Source organism: Camelina sativa, chromosome 18 (assembly GCF_000633955.1).
Source record: "Camelina sativa cultivar DH55 chromosome 18, Cs, whole genome shotgun sequence".
Taxonomy (NCBI): Eukaryota; Viridiplantae; Streptophyta; class Magnoliopsida; order Brassicales; family Brassicaceae; genus Camelina; species Camelina sativa.
The window spans coordinates 3,917,693-3,933,985 of NC_025702.1; the positions used below are offsets into that span (position 1 = coordinate 3,917,693).

At 34.6% G+C, this 16,293-nt stretch overlaps 4 protein-coding genes across 5 annotated transcripts in view; 1 reads left to right on the forward strand and 3 right to left on the reverse strand.

Moving 5' to 3' along the window:
* Positions 333-3,017, forward strand: LOC104760486 (multiple organellar RNA editing factor 4, mitochondrial-like). Its single transcript, XM_010483408.1, has 4 exons — positions 333-727; positions 823-920; positions 1,013-1,078; positions 1,160-3,017. The coding sequence occupies exons 1-4, from the start codon at positions 375-377 to the stop codon at positions 2,863-2,865; spliced, it is 2,223 nt and encodes a 740-aa protein (XP_010481710.1). The 5' UTR covers positions 333-374; the 3' UTR covers positions 2,866-3,017.
* LOC104760485 (protein OSB3, chloroplastic/mitochondrial) lies at positions 3,227-5,726 on the reverse strand. The gene is made up of 9 exons (XM_010483407.2): positions 5,229-5,726; positions 5,001-5,139; positions 4,762-4,873; positions 4,488-4,600; positions 4,237-4,387; positions 4,086-4,150; positions 3,799-3,985; positions 3,647-3,711; positions 3,227-3,543 (listed from the first exon to the last, which is right to left on the reverse strand). The coding sequence occupies exons 1-9, from the start codon at positions 5,600-5,602 to the stop codon at positions 3,412-3,414; spliced, it is 1,338 nt and encodes a 445-aa protein (XP_010481709.1). The 5' UTR covers positions 5,603-5,726; the 3' UTR covers positions 3,227-3,411.
* On the reverse strand, positions 13,797-14,777 carry LOC104760484. Its single transcript, XM_010483406.1, has 2 exons — positions 14,513-14,777; positions 13,797-14,423 (listed from the first exon to the last, which is right to left on the reverse strand). The coding sequence occupies exons 1-2, from the start codon at positions 14,628-14,630 to the stop codon at positions 13,894-13,896; spliced, it is 648 nt and encodes a 215-aa protein (XP_010481708.1). The 5' UTR covers positions 14,631-14,777; the 3' UTR covers positions 13,797-13,893.
* The window catches only part of LOC104760483 (copper-transporting ATPase RAN1-like), a 9,422-nt gene continuing 9,063 nt past the window's right edge, over positions 15,935-16,293 (reverse strand). The window contains exon 10 of one of the 2 annotated variants that reach the window (XM_010483405.2): positions 15,935-16,252. In XM_010483405.2, the coding sequence (XP_010481707.1) occupies positions 16,204-16,252 (49 nt within the window). In that variant the 3' untranslated portion in view covers positions 15,935-16,203. The remainder of the gene's footprint in view (positions 16,253-16,293) is intronic. The other variant, XM_010483403.2, reaches the window with a different exon arrangement.

A 16,293-nucleotide genomic window follows, 5' to 3' on the forward strand; every position in this document is an offset into this window, starting at 1 on the left:
ATATAATATAAATAAATCCGTGCAACGCACCTCGTAAATTATGTAACCTGAAATTTATCCTATAACTATAACTTAACTTGTCTTAGAGCTTTCGAAACAAAACACCACTCTTGATGCGACCTAGCAGCTAAGAAAAATATAGTAACCTCAAGAAGAAGAAGACGGCGTCGTTTTATAAATTATAGACGCGGGAAAATGTTGATAATTCTGAAAATTTGTGTCAAGGTTCAAAATAACTTCAAAAGATAAGGGGCTTTTTAATAAATAAATAATAATTAGTAAAAAACCACTCGAAAGCCCTAAAAAGGCCTAAACTAAACCCATCAGTCACTGTGTTTAAACCAAGCCGGCGTAATTCTCAATCTCCGGCATCAATGGCCATGCTCTCGCACCGTCTCCGGCGAGTTCTAGTCGCCGCACCTTCCTATTTCCATCGATCCTTCACTCGATCTCGTCCCTCCGGTTTTATCACTCCCGTCTCATCGTTCTTACCGAGTTCCGCGGTGAAGCAATCGACGGAATCAAATCGATCTCCGACGAGGTTGTTCTCGACGGCTCAGTATCAGTACGATCCTTACACCGGAGAAGACTCGCTCACTCCTGATAACGAAGGATGCGATTTTAATCATTGGTTAATCACTATGAACTTCCCCAAAGATAATCTCCCATCTAGAGATGAAATGGTTTCGACTTTTGAGCAAACTTGTGCTAAAGGACTTGGTTTAAGGTTCGTAATCTCTTGATTTTTTTGTTGTTGTTAATTTCGATTTTACAATGTTAAGCTTTTGTAAATTTTTTGAGTATTTATATTATTTTGTTCAGTTTGGAAGAAGCTAAGAAGAAGATATATGCAATTTGCACAACAAGTTACCAAGGGTTTCAAGCAACAATGACTATAGGAGAAGTAGAAAAGTTTAGAGGTAATGAAATGATATATGTATGTGAAAGCATTTGTTGGATGGAATTAGTATTTTGTTGACAGTTTTTGTGGTGTGGTGTTTATTATAAACAGATTTGCCTGGTGTGCAGTACATAATTCCTGATTCTTATGTTGATGCTGAGAATAAGGTGTATGGAGGTATGTTTCTTGTTTGTTTTGTGGAGTTTTTATATCTTATTGTGGGAAAGTTACGTTTTTTTGTGTTTTGGTTTTTTTCAGGAGATAAATATGAGAATGGAATGATTACACCTGGGCCAGTTCCTGTTCCTACTAAAGAAGGTTTTGATTCTTTGGAGAAGGGACAAGATACAGCTCAAAGAAGTGAAGCGAGTTCAGATCAGGGTCTAACCCCAGGAGAAGAGCTAGCTCAGATGATTGAAGTGCCTCCAGATCAGAGGAGTTTGAAGCAAAGGGAAGGAACTCTGGCTCTAGGACAGGGGCAAGGTCAAGGAACTCGAACGTCAATCCCAGGACAAGGGAAAGGGGAAGGTCAAAGAAGTCGAATGCCAATTCCAGTACAAGGGCAAAGTCGAGGTGAAGGAAGCCGAATGCCTTCATTTCAAGGGAGTTTCAAACAAAGCCAGGGAACTCCGTCTGTAGGTCAAGGGCAAACTCAAAGAAGTGAAATGCCTTCATTCCAAGGGAGTGTCAAGGAAGGCCAAGATATACGTAATCATGGACAAGGGCAAGCTCAGCAAAGTCAAGTACCTTCATTTCAGGGTAGTTTCAAGCAAGGCCAAGAAACCCCGACCCTAAGACAAGGACAAGCTCAAGGAAGTCAAATGCCTGGTAACAAACCAGTCCCTGGACAAAGACAAGGTCAAGGAAGTCAAATACCTTCTAATCAGGTGGGTTACAGCCAAGGTCAAGGACCTCAGACACCTCCATACCAAGGATTACCAAACAATTACGCTCAAGGACCCCGTCAAGGAGCATCTGTGCACTACAGCCAAGGAGCACCACAAGCAAACTGTGTCCAAGGGACGCCAGAAAATTACAACCAAATTGGCCAAGGGAATTACACTCCACAGAGTGTTGGAAACTACGGTTCTGCACAAGGAGCAGGAAGTCCAGGATTTGGACATGGGTATCCTGGATACGGGCAAGGTCAAGGAGGTCAGTTATTGTCTCCATATCAAGGGAGTTACAACCAAGGCCAGGGAACTCCGCTACCAGGACAAGGCCAAGAAGCTCAAATACCTTCATATCAGATGGGTTACAGCCAAGGCTTGGGAGCTCCCGTGCCTCCATACCAAGTAACACCAGGCAATTATGGTCATTGGCAGTTTGTGAACTACAACCAAGGACCACCACATGGCAGCTTTCTCCAAGGGCCACAACCAAATTACAACCAAGGAGGTCAATGGAATTACAGTCCACAGAACGGTGGACACTATGGTCCTGCACAGTTTGGACAGTGGTATCCTGGACCCCCTCAAGGCCAAGGAAATCAAATGCCTCAATATCAGCTTAGTTACAATCATGGCCAAGGTACTCCGTTCCCTGGACAATGTCGCTGTCAAGGATGTGGAATGCCTTCATATCAGGGTAGTTACAATCAAGGCCAAGGAACTCAAATCCCTGGACAATGGCAAGGTCAAGGATATGGAATGCCTTCATATCAGGCTAGTTACAATCAAGGCCAGGGAGCACCAGCGCCTCCATACCATGGAAACTACAATCAAGCAACACCAGGCAGTTACGGTCAAGGGACATCTGAAGTGAAACCAGCGAATTACAATATGCAGAACGGTGGAGTCTATGGTCCTACACATGGATCAGCAGGAAATACAGGATTTGCACAAGGTTATACAGGACACCGGCAGAATGAAACATTTCAACAAGTGGATCAGAGAAATGTAGCAGGTGACTGGAGCAACAACAATCCGGCACACCCAACTGATACCAGAAAACGAAATTCTTGAACATAAGCAATTACACAGTTTGCTTGTCTCATAGCTTTTTGAAAACAGAAGTCTCCAGTTCACAGTTATTGGTCTGTATATATGTTGCATAGATGATTCCATTGTTTCCGTTACTACAATAAAAGAATGAAGATCAGATGAGAGTTAAGCAGGAATTGTTGAAACTTGCAGCTTCTAAGAGAAGCAGATTTCTTTTGTGGTAATATACCACTGAGCCAAATTTTGTCGGTAATTTCCGAGGCACTTAGTTCACTCTAAAATTGGTAGATTCATAAGCCAGAAAATATTGGCTCAATACATAATGGGTTGGGTGTAACGTGAAAAATGTAAAATTTCTAGGCACTGATAAGATTTTCTGCAATGAAGATTAAAACCCTTACGAGATTCCTAACCAAAAACTACTTCTATAGATATGGATATGGTGCTCATTTTGATAATGTCTCTCACTCAGGATCCTCAATTTACTCTACCAATTTTCTATATAAATAAAGTTACGGCCTTTTTACATAGTGGGTGGCCAAAATCAACGTAAGGCTGCGAGACAAACTAGGCCATGACAGGACTTTCTTGGTTCTTCTTTAAAGGTGGTAACTTTGAAAGCGCCCAAGTTGGAGAATTATTTATCCACAGTCCTTCACCGGTCTCCTTATGCTTGAAATCAGGGTATTTTGGGGTTCTCTACATATGGTTCAAAAACATTATCGGGAAATTCGAAAATGAATATAAGAGGAGAAATGGAAAGAGAATAGTGGTTTCAAAGATTCAAAGATGATATATTTACCTTGTCTAATCTGTTATCCCACCATTTACTCGGGTTCTCAACCAAGTTCTTCCAAGATTCTTCTCCTACATCTCACAACGGCTCGTTTTAGAAAAGTGAGACAAATACAAATGCCACATACCTACCTAATACTTGCTAAAAGAAGAACTTACTTTTAAGCTGGTTCAGATTTCCATTAGGTACTACAACGTCAAGCTGCGGGGTTGTATTGGACATGAGAGGTCTTTCTTGGTTCTTCTTTAATGGTGGTAACTTTGACAGTACCCAAAGAGGAGAATCAGTCATCCACAGTGCTTCGCCAGTGTCTTTATGTATGAAGTCAGGAGCTTTCACATTTGTCTACAGCGTGTTCAAAAACATAAGTAGGAAGTCAATAACGAAGATTAGAAGACACTACTTCCTTCATTCTTCAAAGATAACCTGCAGCACAATATATTACCTTAACTGACCGGTTGTCTAACCATTTATCTGGGTTCTGAACCAAATCCTTCCAAGACTCCTCTCCTATATCTCAGGATAGCTCATCTTATAAAACGAGATGATAACAAAATGCCACTACTTACCTAATACTTACTGAAAGGAGAACTTACCTTTAAGTTGTTTCAGTTTGGTGTTTCCTGTAGGGACTAAGACATCAAACTCAAGCTCATCGAGTTTTGGCAAAGCCCATTCAGGAGCTGTGGTGAGCCACAAAGAAAAACCACCAACCTTCCTCTTGAAATCAGGATGTTTTGGCTTTACCTAACCATGAGAAAATCGAGAACCAAAAGATTAGTAGTAATCAAACATATCAACTAACATGACTGAAAGAGAAAATGAATCATAATCAAAGTGTCTATACCAATCCGTTAGCTTTATTCCCACGGTGATCCAACCACTCTTTAGGATTTTCAATAAGGTGCTTCCACGAATTAGAGGTTTCTTCATCTATGACTTTAACCTTTTTAGATCTTGCTAGAAAGAGAATATAACACAATACGTTAACTTAAATGTCGCCAATCCTTGTGTAAAGACAAAGAGAATCACGTTGACCAGAACACTATATAAAGACTTAATCATGACATAGCAGAGTCACTGGTTGAAAGATACAAAATAATAAGGACATATACACATACCGGGCTGTCTCTTCGTGCTGGTTACTTCTTTTTTAGGTGGTGAGATCTTCTTCATAACTTCTTTTTCAATACAAGTTTCAGCTTGTACGAAGTTAAGACTCTGAACCATAACCTGTATGTAATGAACGAACTTCATAATATTATAGATGAATCCAAGAACATGAAACAGATTACAAATCTAGTCTTTAGAACTGATTCCATCAACTACAACAACACTCAATTTCCTATATAAAACTCACCTGAACATTGGATTGAGTATATGTAACACTCGGAGGAGGTGAATCAATAAACAGCTTCCCAGATATATGAATTCGATCCTCTTTCTTTACATGTTGAACTGCAATTTGAGCTAGATCCCCTTCGAATATAATTGGAATCCTGAACAAAAGTTTCAAACTTTTGATTAATCTTAAGCTAAGTTCCACTATAACAACAACAACACACTCATGCTTTCAAAAAAAGGGTACCAGAAACTAGATGATTTTGAACCCGAACGCTGAGAAATCACAGTTCCAGCCCAGAATTTACCATCGGAGCAAGGACCGAACTGAACAGGTTGCTCGACGAATCCAATTAGGTTGATCCAATTCGAAATCTCCGGCTTGTACTCAATCTTCTTCGGCGGAGTCAGTTCTTTCTCCTCTACGGGGGAAATAAGCGGCGGCGGTTTCGCTGATGCTTTAGCCCTAGGCTTCCTTCCTCCTCCGGTTCCGATGACGGTGGCTGAGAAAGCGCGGATTTGCTGCGAGATCACCCATTTTTGAGTGGGGAGCTTCGCTGCTTTCGAGTGGTAGAGTGAGGAAGTAACTACTCTAGTCAATGTTCTAGAGATTAAATTCATAGTTTCATACTAAAAAGGGAGAGGAATCTGATCCCGTTTACGAGTTCCGGTGATACTGTGTTGCCGGAGAAGGAGATGAGAGAATCGTGAAGATAAGAGAAGAAGAACAAAAAAAACCCTAATTTTTTCGGGCGCCAAGGGTTTAAGGGAAACAAGTAAAATGGCTTCATAATAGGCCTTAAAGGCCCAAATAATTATACTGGGCCTTGTTTTGTCTTTGAAATCATAGTTAAAGAAATTGAGAAACCAAGAAAAGTTTTGTCACCGGAATAAGGTTTTTGAATCTGATTCTCTCAACAACTTCTGTTCTATTATGATCGATCAGGCAAAGAACAGATGTCCCAAACTTGGCTCCAATATTACAAATTTTGTGGAGTCGAAAAGGGAGTGACCTGGCCGATAGAATAGCAAATGAAAAAGAACTTTCATTTACAAATCATGACCCTAATTGGGTTTAAAACCTACCTATCTTTGTGAGATTAGATAAAGACTTTGAATCGTTGCTCCATACACTTCATACTAAATAGTGCGTACTAACATTTTAATATGGAGTGGAAGGGATTGTAGTATGGAGTAATCATTAGTATGCACAACACCATACAATAGTATGAATAATGGTAAAAATCGGACCGACGTACTATTTCCCCATCGGAACTATCATATCTTGCCAGTTCTCCATCGATCTTTGATATTTTACCAGTTCTCTTTCAGACTTATATGTTCGGTCTATATCCCCCCGAATCCATACTTCTCTGCTTATTTTCCCATAAGACTGGGTTTACACGGTTTTGGTACAAAACCCGATAGAAACCCATGTTAAACCGGTGTGAAATCAATTTAGAACTCGGGTAACACATACAACTCGACCCGAGTTCTTCTTCTTTTATTTTAAAACGAAAACCCCCAAATTGGCAAATAAGAACCCTAAAAATCGAAATTGAAAAAGAAAACTCTCTCTATTTCTCTCAAAATCATGAGCAATATCTTTGGATCTTCGAGCTGTTCGACAAATGTCCGCGAAAGAGGAACAGTTGTTGGTGTACCTAAGAGATGTTGGTGTGGAGAAGCAATTGTGGCCAAAACATCCAAATCCGACCATAACCCAAATCGACGATACCTTCGGTGTGTGTATGCAGCTGGAAATAAGGTAATGATAATCACATTTATGGTGTAGCTTATTATTATCTCGGTTCTAAATGATAACCAAATCAATTGTCTATGGTCTAGATTATGAATGACAATCACGTTTTTAAATGGGTCGATGAGGCTTGGTTGGATGAGGTGGATTCAATGAAAGAGTTCATATCAGAGACAATGAAGGTTGAGAAGAAGATGCAAATGGAGCTTGAGAAGAAGATGGTAATGGAGCTTGAGAAAGAGATATTTGAGAGGATTGAAGATGTAAAAGCTGAATTCAAATCAAGGATGAATAGGATGATAATTGTTTTAGTATTTGGTTGTATGATCATCTTTGGTCTAGTTAAGCTAATATGATGACATTGTTAAGTTGTTAAGATTCAATGTTAAGCTAATATGATGACATATTTGGTTTTTTATGAGACAAAATAATTCAAAAGAAGAGATGTTAGAATTGTTCAAAAGAGACCATACAAATTTGTTCAAAAGAGTAGAACATCAAGGATTAATAATAAGGTTCAAAAGACACATAGACCATACTAAGGCAGAACAACATATGTTCTAAAACAGGTCATAATACCAAAAAAAAAAAAAAACATTTTGCCTTGTGCTAATCCTCCACAATCATCCATCAATTAGTTCTCTTGAGTAAGACAACCTTGAGTAGATTCCACTTGAGTTCCACCCTAAAAATTTAATCAAATATTAGAATCAATTGAATGAAACAAAGAACAACCATCACATTAGAAAGTATAACTAACTTGTGTTGTATTCTTCTTATTCTTCTTCTGGTGGTACCTACAATTATAATCAGTTGCACCACATATCCCACAATGCATGATTCTCTTCTTTTGTTTTGGTTTCTTCTTGGTAGGTGACTCATGAAGACCTTTCTTCCTCTTCTTGTCGACCTTTTCATCATCCGGCCTTGGTGGTGGATGCACACTTTCACCTCTAGTGCAAGGCCAATAGCGTGGACCTCTTTGTGGAACAATCCCCTCCGTGTAATTTTCCTTCCACTTAAAAGTTCAGAACCATTGACACACATAGTCTTCAGCTTCCAATGTCTTCTTGAGTATCAGTCCATAAGCATGTTCGCAGGGGATTCCACATATCTGAAACTTCATGCAGGTACAAGTCCTTTCATTTAAATTGACTCTGTGTTTGTCATATCCCACGTAAACTTCATAAGCTCCATTTGTGCTGGGATGTACAAAGCACAGAGAAGCTGCCTTATGCTCTTCAGCCAAGAAACGTTTCACATATGGAGTGCATATCCCTGACAAATACATGAATACACATTAAACTTTAGAATTCAATACAAAATAAATGAAAGATAGAAGAAGTGTAGTGTTACTAACCTTCGTGTGAAGAGATGTAGTATATACCTTCCACATACATTTCCCCTTAGCACCAATACACTTAAAACCGATTCTATCTCTATCGTACCTGTACTGCTTTAGGTTACAACCGCTTACCAGCGCATAATCGAGAACACACTCCTTAAAAGTGATTCCATTGTAGAAGCTTTGCCCTTTGAACATTGAACCGTCACCATGAACGATGGGTGTCCCCCTTCTCGCAGCACCACTACGAACATGTTCCTCAGCTTCATCGTCACTTTCTGGATACACGTTGTGACGAATCGATTCCTCCGCATCCGTGAAATCTGTCGCAAACTGGTTGATATGAAATTCATCCCGATCCTCAGCTTTTGCGTCGAAATCAAATCCAAGAGGCGGATTAATATGCGAACCGGCAAGAGAGAAGAAACGAGAAGAAGAAATGTGAAAAAAGCTAGGGTTCGTCGAGGCTCGAGAAAGGGGAAAAAATCGATTTGGGGATTTTTTATTTTTAGGTTTAGTTAGGTTTAATTATGTAATCGGGTTGTAATTCGGTTTAATTTGGTTTCATTTGGTTAATAAAGTCCGATTGTTGGGTTTGTTTGAACAGTAAACCATAAAAACCAAAACGATGGGAAAATAGGTGGATAAGTTAAAGTCCGATGGGAAAATAAGCAGAGAAGTATGGATTCGGGGGGATATAGACCGAACATATAAGTCCGAAGGAGAACTGGTAAGATATCAAAGTTCGATGGGGAACTGGCAAGATATGATAGTTTCGATGGGGAAATAGTACGTCGGTCCGTAAAAATCAGATCATAGTATGGAGTGGTGTGTACAAAGATCATAATTAATAATAATTATTACAAGATGTATTTAGAATTATAAATCAAAATTTATTATTTCGATTATCCCATAACATAGAGTTCAACAAAAAAAATTGCTTTCTAAGATTAGAATTATAAGTCAAAAGCTATTATTTTGATTATCCCATAATAATATTATTTTGATTATTGAGATAAATGGTTTATTCAAAACAAAATTAAATTTCTAAGATTGAAATGGGCTCCAGTTTTTTCTTTTGGGAATTTTATTTTGTAGATTTTTAATACTTATGAATGATGATATGTATACACATTTTTCAAAAGTACAAAGAAACACAAATTTAACCAATGAGAACAAAGAATTTGGATCCAACTAGTTAAGAATCATGTTTTAATCCAACTTTCACTTTTGGTATGGAGTTTGTATGGAGGTTTTAAGGAGTAAACAGAAAAAATCGGACTAATAGTACAATTTCTATAGTAAGCAGTTTCTTTTTCAATTGCAGACCAGTATGGAATAGTGCATACTGGTCTAGAATTGTGAATGGTGAATTTACTGTGGATTGATCCGATCTAGTCTGGTTCGGAGCAGACTAGATAACCATATTCACTGTAATTTTGGTTTTGAAGAACCAAAAATAAAATAAAAAATGGGCTCATGAAGATTGTTTATTTGTTTTAATTTCTTTTCCTTTCCAACATTCTAGTATTCTACACAATTCTAATTTAAAAACACAACTCAAATTTTACCTTGACCAATTCAAAACAGAGATTTTAGCTCAAAAAAAAAACTATGGAAACGTAATCATCATCTTATGGCTCACAGCTCAGTTTGTTTAATTTTATATGCATAAATACATACATATATATAGAGAGACGTATATATATATAGTTGTTCAATATTCTTACAACTTTTGTAGATAATAAATATAGTATATGATTTGATTAATTTCTACAAACCTTGCTACGCAAACAAGGAACAAAAAGCGTTTTATGTTTTCCAAGACGTGTAGAGGAACCAAGAATAGAGAAACCATGACGTATAACTATTAAATTAGGATTTGATATGGTTTTCAACTCAAAATCGTGGACATATCTTTAATATCATATTAAATTATGATTTGATATGAGCTTCCAACTTAAAATTAATTGGCAATGAGTGAAGAAACTCTAATTTTTTATATATTACTTCATTTTTTCATCTCTTCACATCTTTTCCATGTGAGATATTTTACATTAACAATAACGTTTTAATGTTTAAATATGTTTTGAGTTGATCTTTTAGTTAACTTGTCCTTCACCCGTACGGTTCAAGTATATCGCGTGGACGAGAAGATATCATCTATATTGTGGTTAAATAAATTTTAAAAAATTGAAGCAAAATAAGACTAACATCTAAAGTTTGTCTTGATGTTATATATATTATCTGAAGTTTATCCACTTATACATAGTTAACCTATAAAGATACGAACTTAATGATTCTCTACTATATATATGACGAACTCATGAATGGTTGATTTTGTAAAATCAAACTTAGCAACAAAACAAGAGTTCAACGAGTATTTGATTTTTACTCTAGCTAACCGAACAGAGACAAAACCGAACAGTACGACGTTTGTTACTATTAAAATTACACCCTACTTTTCTCACGATTATTCTGCATGTTAACACACTCGGAATTTCAAAAATGTTATTATTTTAAGCCAAAAAGATCAATCAAACAATACAATAATATTGAATGCTTTATTCTGAAATGTGAATGGACTCTAACAACAGTTGATGATACCATGTTGACTTATTAAATTTGATTTCCACATTCAAGTACTAGTTCGAGATTTTGACCATATGGTTTGAAACATATTAATTAAAAGTTAAAAAGTTTGCTGCTTTATAAACTTTAGTGATAAATTAACTAAACAGGCCTATATCTTATTCATTGACTACGGGGTTTTAATATAAAATTGACCCTTCTACTTTTAATTTGTGTCATTTTACTTAGTGCAACAGTACTTAGCGTGTATTTTTTTATCTTAAATTATGTTAATTCTTCCTGATATATTTTCAGCACCTCAAATAATTATCAACAAAATAATCATTCATCTCTATAGTACCGTAAAAATCATAAATGATTGCCAAAAGTTGATATTGTTGTATTTTTTGTTTGTTATAAAACGACGTCTATATTATAGTTTTTTTTTTTAATTTAATATTAACTTATATTAAAAATAACATTTTTACAACTAATTAACGGTTATTTTGAAAATTGGTGGCTGAATAAATAAAAAACAGATTAGAGCACTAGAGGCCTAAGTATGGTAGCTGAGTCATCGTTGGAAAACCTCGTTGTATCGTTGGTCACCGGCCCATTCGAAGAATCATCAACATCTGATCGCGGATTTGCTTGTCTATATCACCCACCTAACAACTCTAGCTGCTGAGTTCCGCGTGTCACCGTGTCGAGGTTCATTGCGTTCTCTCCAAATTGTGTAGATTACAGCTTGGAAAACAAACGTATTAGGAAGCCATCAGCTCGAGATGCAAACGGTTAAAAATACAAAACAATCAATTAATATAACTAATAAGTCACACCATACATTCATACCCATATATAATGTGCTTGACTAAGTCATAAGACGCTCCGTTGTCGATTTAGTACATATATACGAAGGTGTCTCATTTCTTGTTCATTTTTTTTTGTTAATTTCTTTGCAATCGTGATTTATTGTAATGTAGTTGGTCATTATCACATCTTAAATTACGATATAATTAAATTTTGGTTTTTTTACCGAACCACTTCAAAAACAAAGAAAAATGAATTAAATAAAAAATGAAGAGCTAACAATCTAAAGAAAATCGAGTTACGAAGAAATTGTTTTATAGTTTAAATTAAAATTTTATTTATACATATACTAGATAAGGATCCGCACGATGGGTTTTAAAATTGTTGAAGCAAATAAATCCTAAATCCTAAGCAAATTTTTAAAAATAGAAACAAAAAATATTTTATGAAGTAAATATTAATAATTTATTAGTTAGAGGAAAAAATCATATGTGTATTTACCTTTATACACTTATTTATTTTTTTATTTTAAATACATTATAACAATTATTAAAATAATCTAAAGCTAATTTATACCCCACCAAAATTTTTGCCAAATACTCATCATTACAAATATTATTACTGTCAAATTTCAAGAACATTTCACAACTTATTACAAAATATATTATATGCAAAGAATTCATCAAAACAACATATAATTAAAAACCATGTACAACTTTACTGTATGTTTTACCATTAAAAATATGCTCTTACACCTAAAATTATTTTATTGTTAAAGTATGCTCTTTATCACCAGCTAAAATGTCTTTTAAACAAATTAAAAAAAAATTTATGTTGCTTTACTTTCACTTTGGCATAATTATAGTTCTTATAATTACTAAAATTGTTTTGTGACATAAATTTTTTAACCATAAATTTTTTTACTCCAAAGATATTTTGGATGAACAACTGGTGAAAATTAACTACTCGAGTACAATGATTTTATGACAAATCCAATAAAAGTTTTTAATTGAGAAATTAAAAGAAAGTTAATATAACATAATAAAATTAAAAATTTGAAAATTATAAACAATTCAAAATAAAAAATTTATAAACAATCAAAAACATGATATATGTCATATTCACGTTAAAGGATCGATGACCTGTTTACTCCTCAGAAGTATCACATTGTACCAAAATTATCTAGAACTTATGACCTTGTCTCAAATCTTCTCGAATCGTAAGTTCTCAACTTATTTATATCCAGTCAAAAGTTCACATATATTTCTCTATATACCTGGGTTTAAACGGTTTACGAACCAAATCCGATAAAAAACCACATAAATCCGGTTTGAAACCAATTTTAAAACGGTGTACAGTTCTTACTTCTCAAATTTCAAAATCGATTCTCAATTACTCGATCAAGTAGCTTTTGTTTCAGTACCGGAATCATTGACATTATCCAGAAGAGAAAACTATAGATTTTGACCAGAAACATCAACCATCGATTAATCTTCAAAACTTATAATGCTACTAACTATAGAATCACTTTTGGAACATACGTATCTCCATCTTCGATTAATTTAGCGGGCTTTATATACTTGACACGTCATGATCTTTTTATTTCTTGATTTTTTAAAAGATTTTTTCTTTTCAAATTAGAAATTTGTGTAAAATTGACACTTGTCATGATCTAGTAAGTTAGTAACTTTTGAAATTGATACGTGTCATGATCTGGTGAGTTAAAAATATTTTCTTCTTTTAAAATTAAAAATTTGTGTAAAATTCTGAATTATTTTTTTTGTTTATACATGTAAAAGCTAATTAAGAAAACACGTATAATATAATTAGCGTATAATGAAAGATGTATTAGTTTGTTAATTTTCTTTTTTGATTTAGGAAATTTCTTTTTAGATATAAACATGTAATTTTTTTGTAGATTTAATGTTATTATCTTAATTAGCTGTTTTGAAAAAATAATAATTTTTGACACATGTCAACATCTCATAAGTATACTTGACACATGTCATGATCTTTTTATAATAAGATTTAATGATTAGTAAGTTTTTTTATTTTTTAAAAAGATTTTTCTTTTCAAATTAGAAATTTGTGTAAAATTGACATTTGTCACGATATAATGAGTTAGTGACTTTTGAAATTGACACGTGTCACGATCTCGTGAGTTAGAAAGATTTTGTTCTTTTACAATTAAAAATTTATGTAAAATTGACACTTGTTACGATCTAATAAGTTAGTAATTTTTGAAATTGATACGTGTCACGATCTGGTGAGTTAGTAACTTTTGAAACCATACTTTATATAATAACATACATATATATTGGAAATTCAAAAAAAAAAATCACATGAATATTAATGTTTCACTATCATCATATATCTATCATACATGATAATGTTTTATAATCTGTAAAATGAATAAATCATATAAAATCATATGTCGAGATCTTTCATCAAAAACTCCTCCACCATTACGGCGTCAAGGTAAAACTCATCACAATCCATAGTAATCACTCCATCAAAGCTACTATTTTTCAAGTATTCCCTAATAAGATCATCATCATGATCATGAGCATAATAATCATCACACCCACCATAACCCTCAGAGTCATCACTTAGTTGACCCATCTCACACGACGCCGCCGTATGCTTACCTTCCCATTCACAGGTCCCGTGACTCTCCCTGTCCACAACGTGCGTATCAATGGAACAATATTGGTTTTGGACATCACCGGAGGTCGGAAAAATGACTTCTTCAGTAACTGAAGCCGGTGACCTGAAATCTAACGTCACCGGACCTTTTCTTCCGACAAATACATCAATGCCGGAAGAACGTCCGGTGAATCTTTGAACTATGTCTCGGAAATTGCTAGGGTTTGCGTTGAGGAGTGTCGTGTGCATATTTCTCTTAGATGATCTATTATAAGATCGGCTTCTATTATGTTTTGATGCATTGGAACATACTTCAATAGAAGAAAGAAATTAAAATAAGTTAAACTTTTAATAGGTCAAATATGTACATTTAGTAGAAAAAAAATTGAATATAACTTACAAATAATTTGAGATGATTTTGATTCTGTAATCGCCCTGTTGTACATCTCGGCTTCACCAGTGTTAGTAGAAGGATCATAGTGTAGTAAACATTGGTTTGTTGTAAAGTTATTATTCATTTTTGTGTGTGTGTGTGTTTTGTTTTTTCGGTTGTGTCTTAGCTTGCAAAGACGCTATAACTGAGTGCCTGGTTCATTTATATGTGGAGGTATAGAGAGAGAGGTCGATCGTAGCTAGATTTGACTTTTACGATGGTTTTAAAAATTATTTGCATTAATTTCCATTGCTTACACTGATCATCAATATGAAGGCTTCTTGACCACATGTATATAGAAACAATCCGCGTTCAGTCTTGGTTTTATCCTATATCATTATCATGTATTACTTTATAAAGAGATAGAGGGTCAGAAACTGTAAATTGTAATCGCTTTACCATAGTGTTTGACTATTGTCAAAATATTGCAAATTTCGAATATGATTAAATAATTAAAACTAATCAAGCGTTTTAGTCGATACAATAATCTTGAACACATGTTATGATCTCTTTATTATATTTGTAGTTAAAACAATCCAAACAATATTTTCGTCAATCGAATAAAATAATCATAAGTGCGTACAGCACATATCATAATCTAATATATACTTATATATATCATCCTCTACTTTGTAAATACGTATGATACGGATACGTGTGTATATGCCCTAGCGATGTTTATACAAATATAAGACAGTATAATATAAAGGTTTGGGTGTATAGATTTTTTTCGAGGAAGCAACCAACAACGTGATGAGAACATCGATGATGATCTCCTGTAAGACTTTTACTTACTTAAAGATGCTCTCTCTTGGATAAACCGTGTCTTTGGCTCTTTTACGGGTCAATACATATATACAATTAAGTAAACTAAATAAACTTAATTGCAAAGTATGTTCTATGTAGTAATATGTAAGAAATTACAAAAACGACTATTTGGTTGTAGTCTTTTGTATTGTATTCATATTAACGAAAGAAGAAGTGAGTATTTCACTTTAAATTGTTGTTATCGATAATAATTATATACCCATAATTAATAAGATTTCATAGAACTATGTGTCTTTAGCTGTCATCTATTAGCTAAATCAGCGGTGGGATCTATATATAAACGTGGCGGTACTTTGTGTGACGAAATCTTTTATTCCACAGCGCATCCGTGATTTTGTTCTGTAAAAGAGAAGATAGAAATGAATATTTTAAAAGTTCAATTATATGCTACGAATTAATTCAAAATTTTAATTAACTATAAACAGCACGTTTCTTATACAGGGTATCATTTTTAAATTTATCACACCTGCCATTTTTGCAATAAAATTTGGGTTTATAAAATACTACTGGTGTAGTTTTTTTTTTCTTAGGAGAACCTTTCACTCTTTGCACAAAAAAAAGAGAGAAACTTTCACTATTTTACATTAATCGAGCACAAGCATCGAAACCATTCTTTTTACAACAAAGGCCGAGAGGAGAAATGTTCTTACATACAGAAATAAGAAACCAACCAACCTCTCAACTCTCAAGACCAAAATACATTGTTGTTACATGATTACAACAATAAACAACAGTAAAAGAAAAAAGAAAAAAAAAAGTAAATACAAATTATTTTCAAAACAAAAACTAGTCAAAGTCACTCCAATGTAAGGAAGAAAGGACCTTTTTTTTTACTCCTTGGTGAATTCCAAAATAGTGGTAAGTCTTGGCTTCTTGTATCTTCTAAGAAGCAAAGAAGAGCAAACAACACTAACCGAAGA

Excerpts from the sequence above, each read along its gene's own strand:
- LOC104760485 (XM_010483407.2), bottom strand. The coding sequence starts at position 5,602 with ATGAATTTAATCTCTAGAACATTGACTAGAGTAGTTACTTCCTCACTC. Across the intron at positions 5,140-5,228 it reads TCAAAATCATCTAGTTTCTG|GATTCCAATTATATTCGAAG; the intron begins GTACCCTTTTTT and ends ACTTTTGTTCAG. Across the intron at positions 4,151-4,236 it reads CAAACTGAAACAACTTAAAG|GAGAGGAGTCTTGGAAGGAT; the intron begins GTAAGTTCTCCT and ends CCTGAGATATAG.
- LOC104760484 (XM_010483406.1), bottom strand. The coding sequence starts at position 14,630 with ATGAATAATAACTTTACAACAAACCAATGTTTACTACACTATGATCCT. Across the intron at positions 14,424-14,512 it reads AAAATCATCTCAAATTATTT|TATGTTCCAATGCATCAAAA; the intron begins GTAAGTTATATT and ends CTTCTATTGAAG.
- LOC104760486 (XM_010483408.1), top strand. The coding sequence starts at position 375 with ATGGCCATGCTCTCGCACCGTCTCCGGCGAGTTCTAGTCGCCGCACCT. Across the intron at positions 921-1,012 it reads AGAAGTAGAAAAGTTTAGAG|ATTTGCCTGGTGTGCAGTAC; the intron begins GTAATGAAATGA and ends TATTATAAACAG. Across the intron at positions 1,079-1,159 it reads TGAGAATAAGGTGTATGGAG|GAGATAAATATGAGAATGGA; the intron begins GTATGTTTCTTG and ends GGTTTTTTTCAG.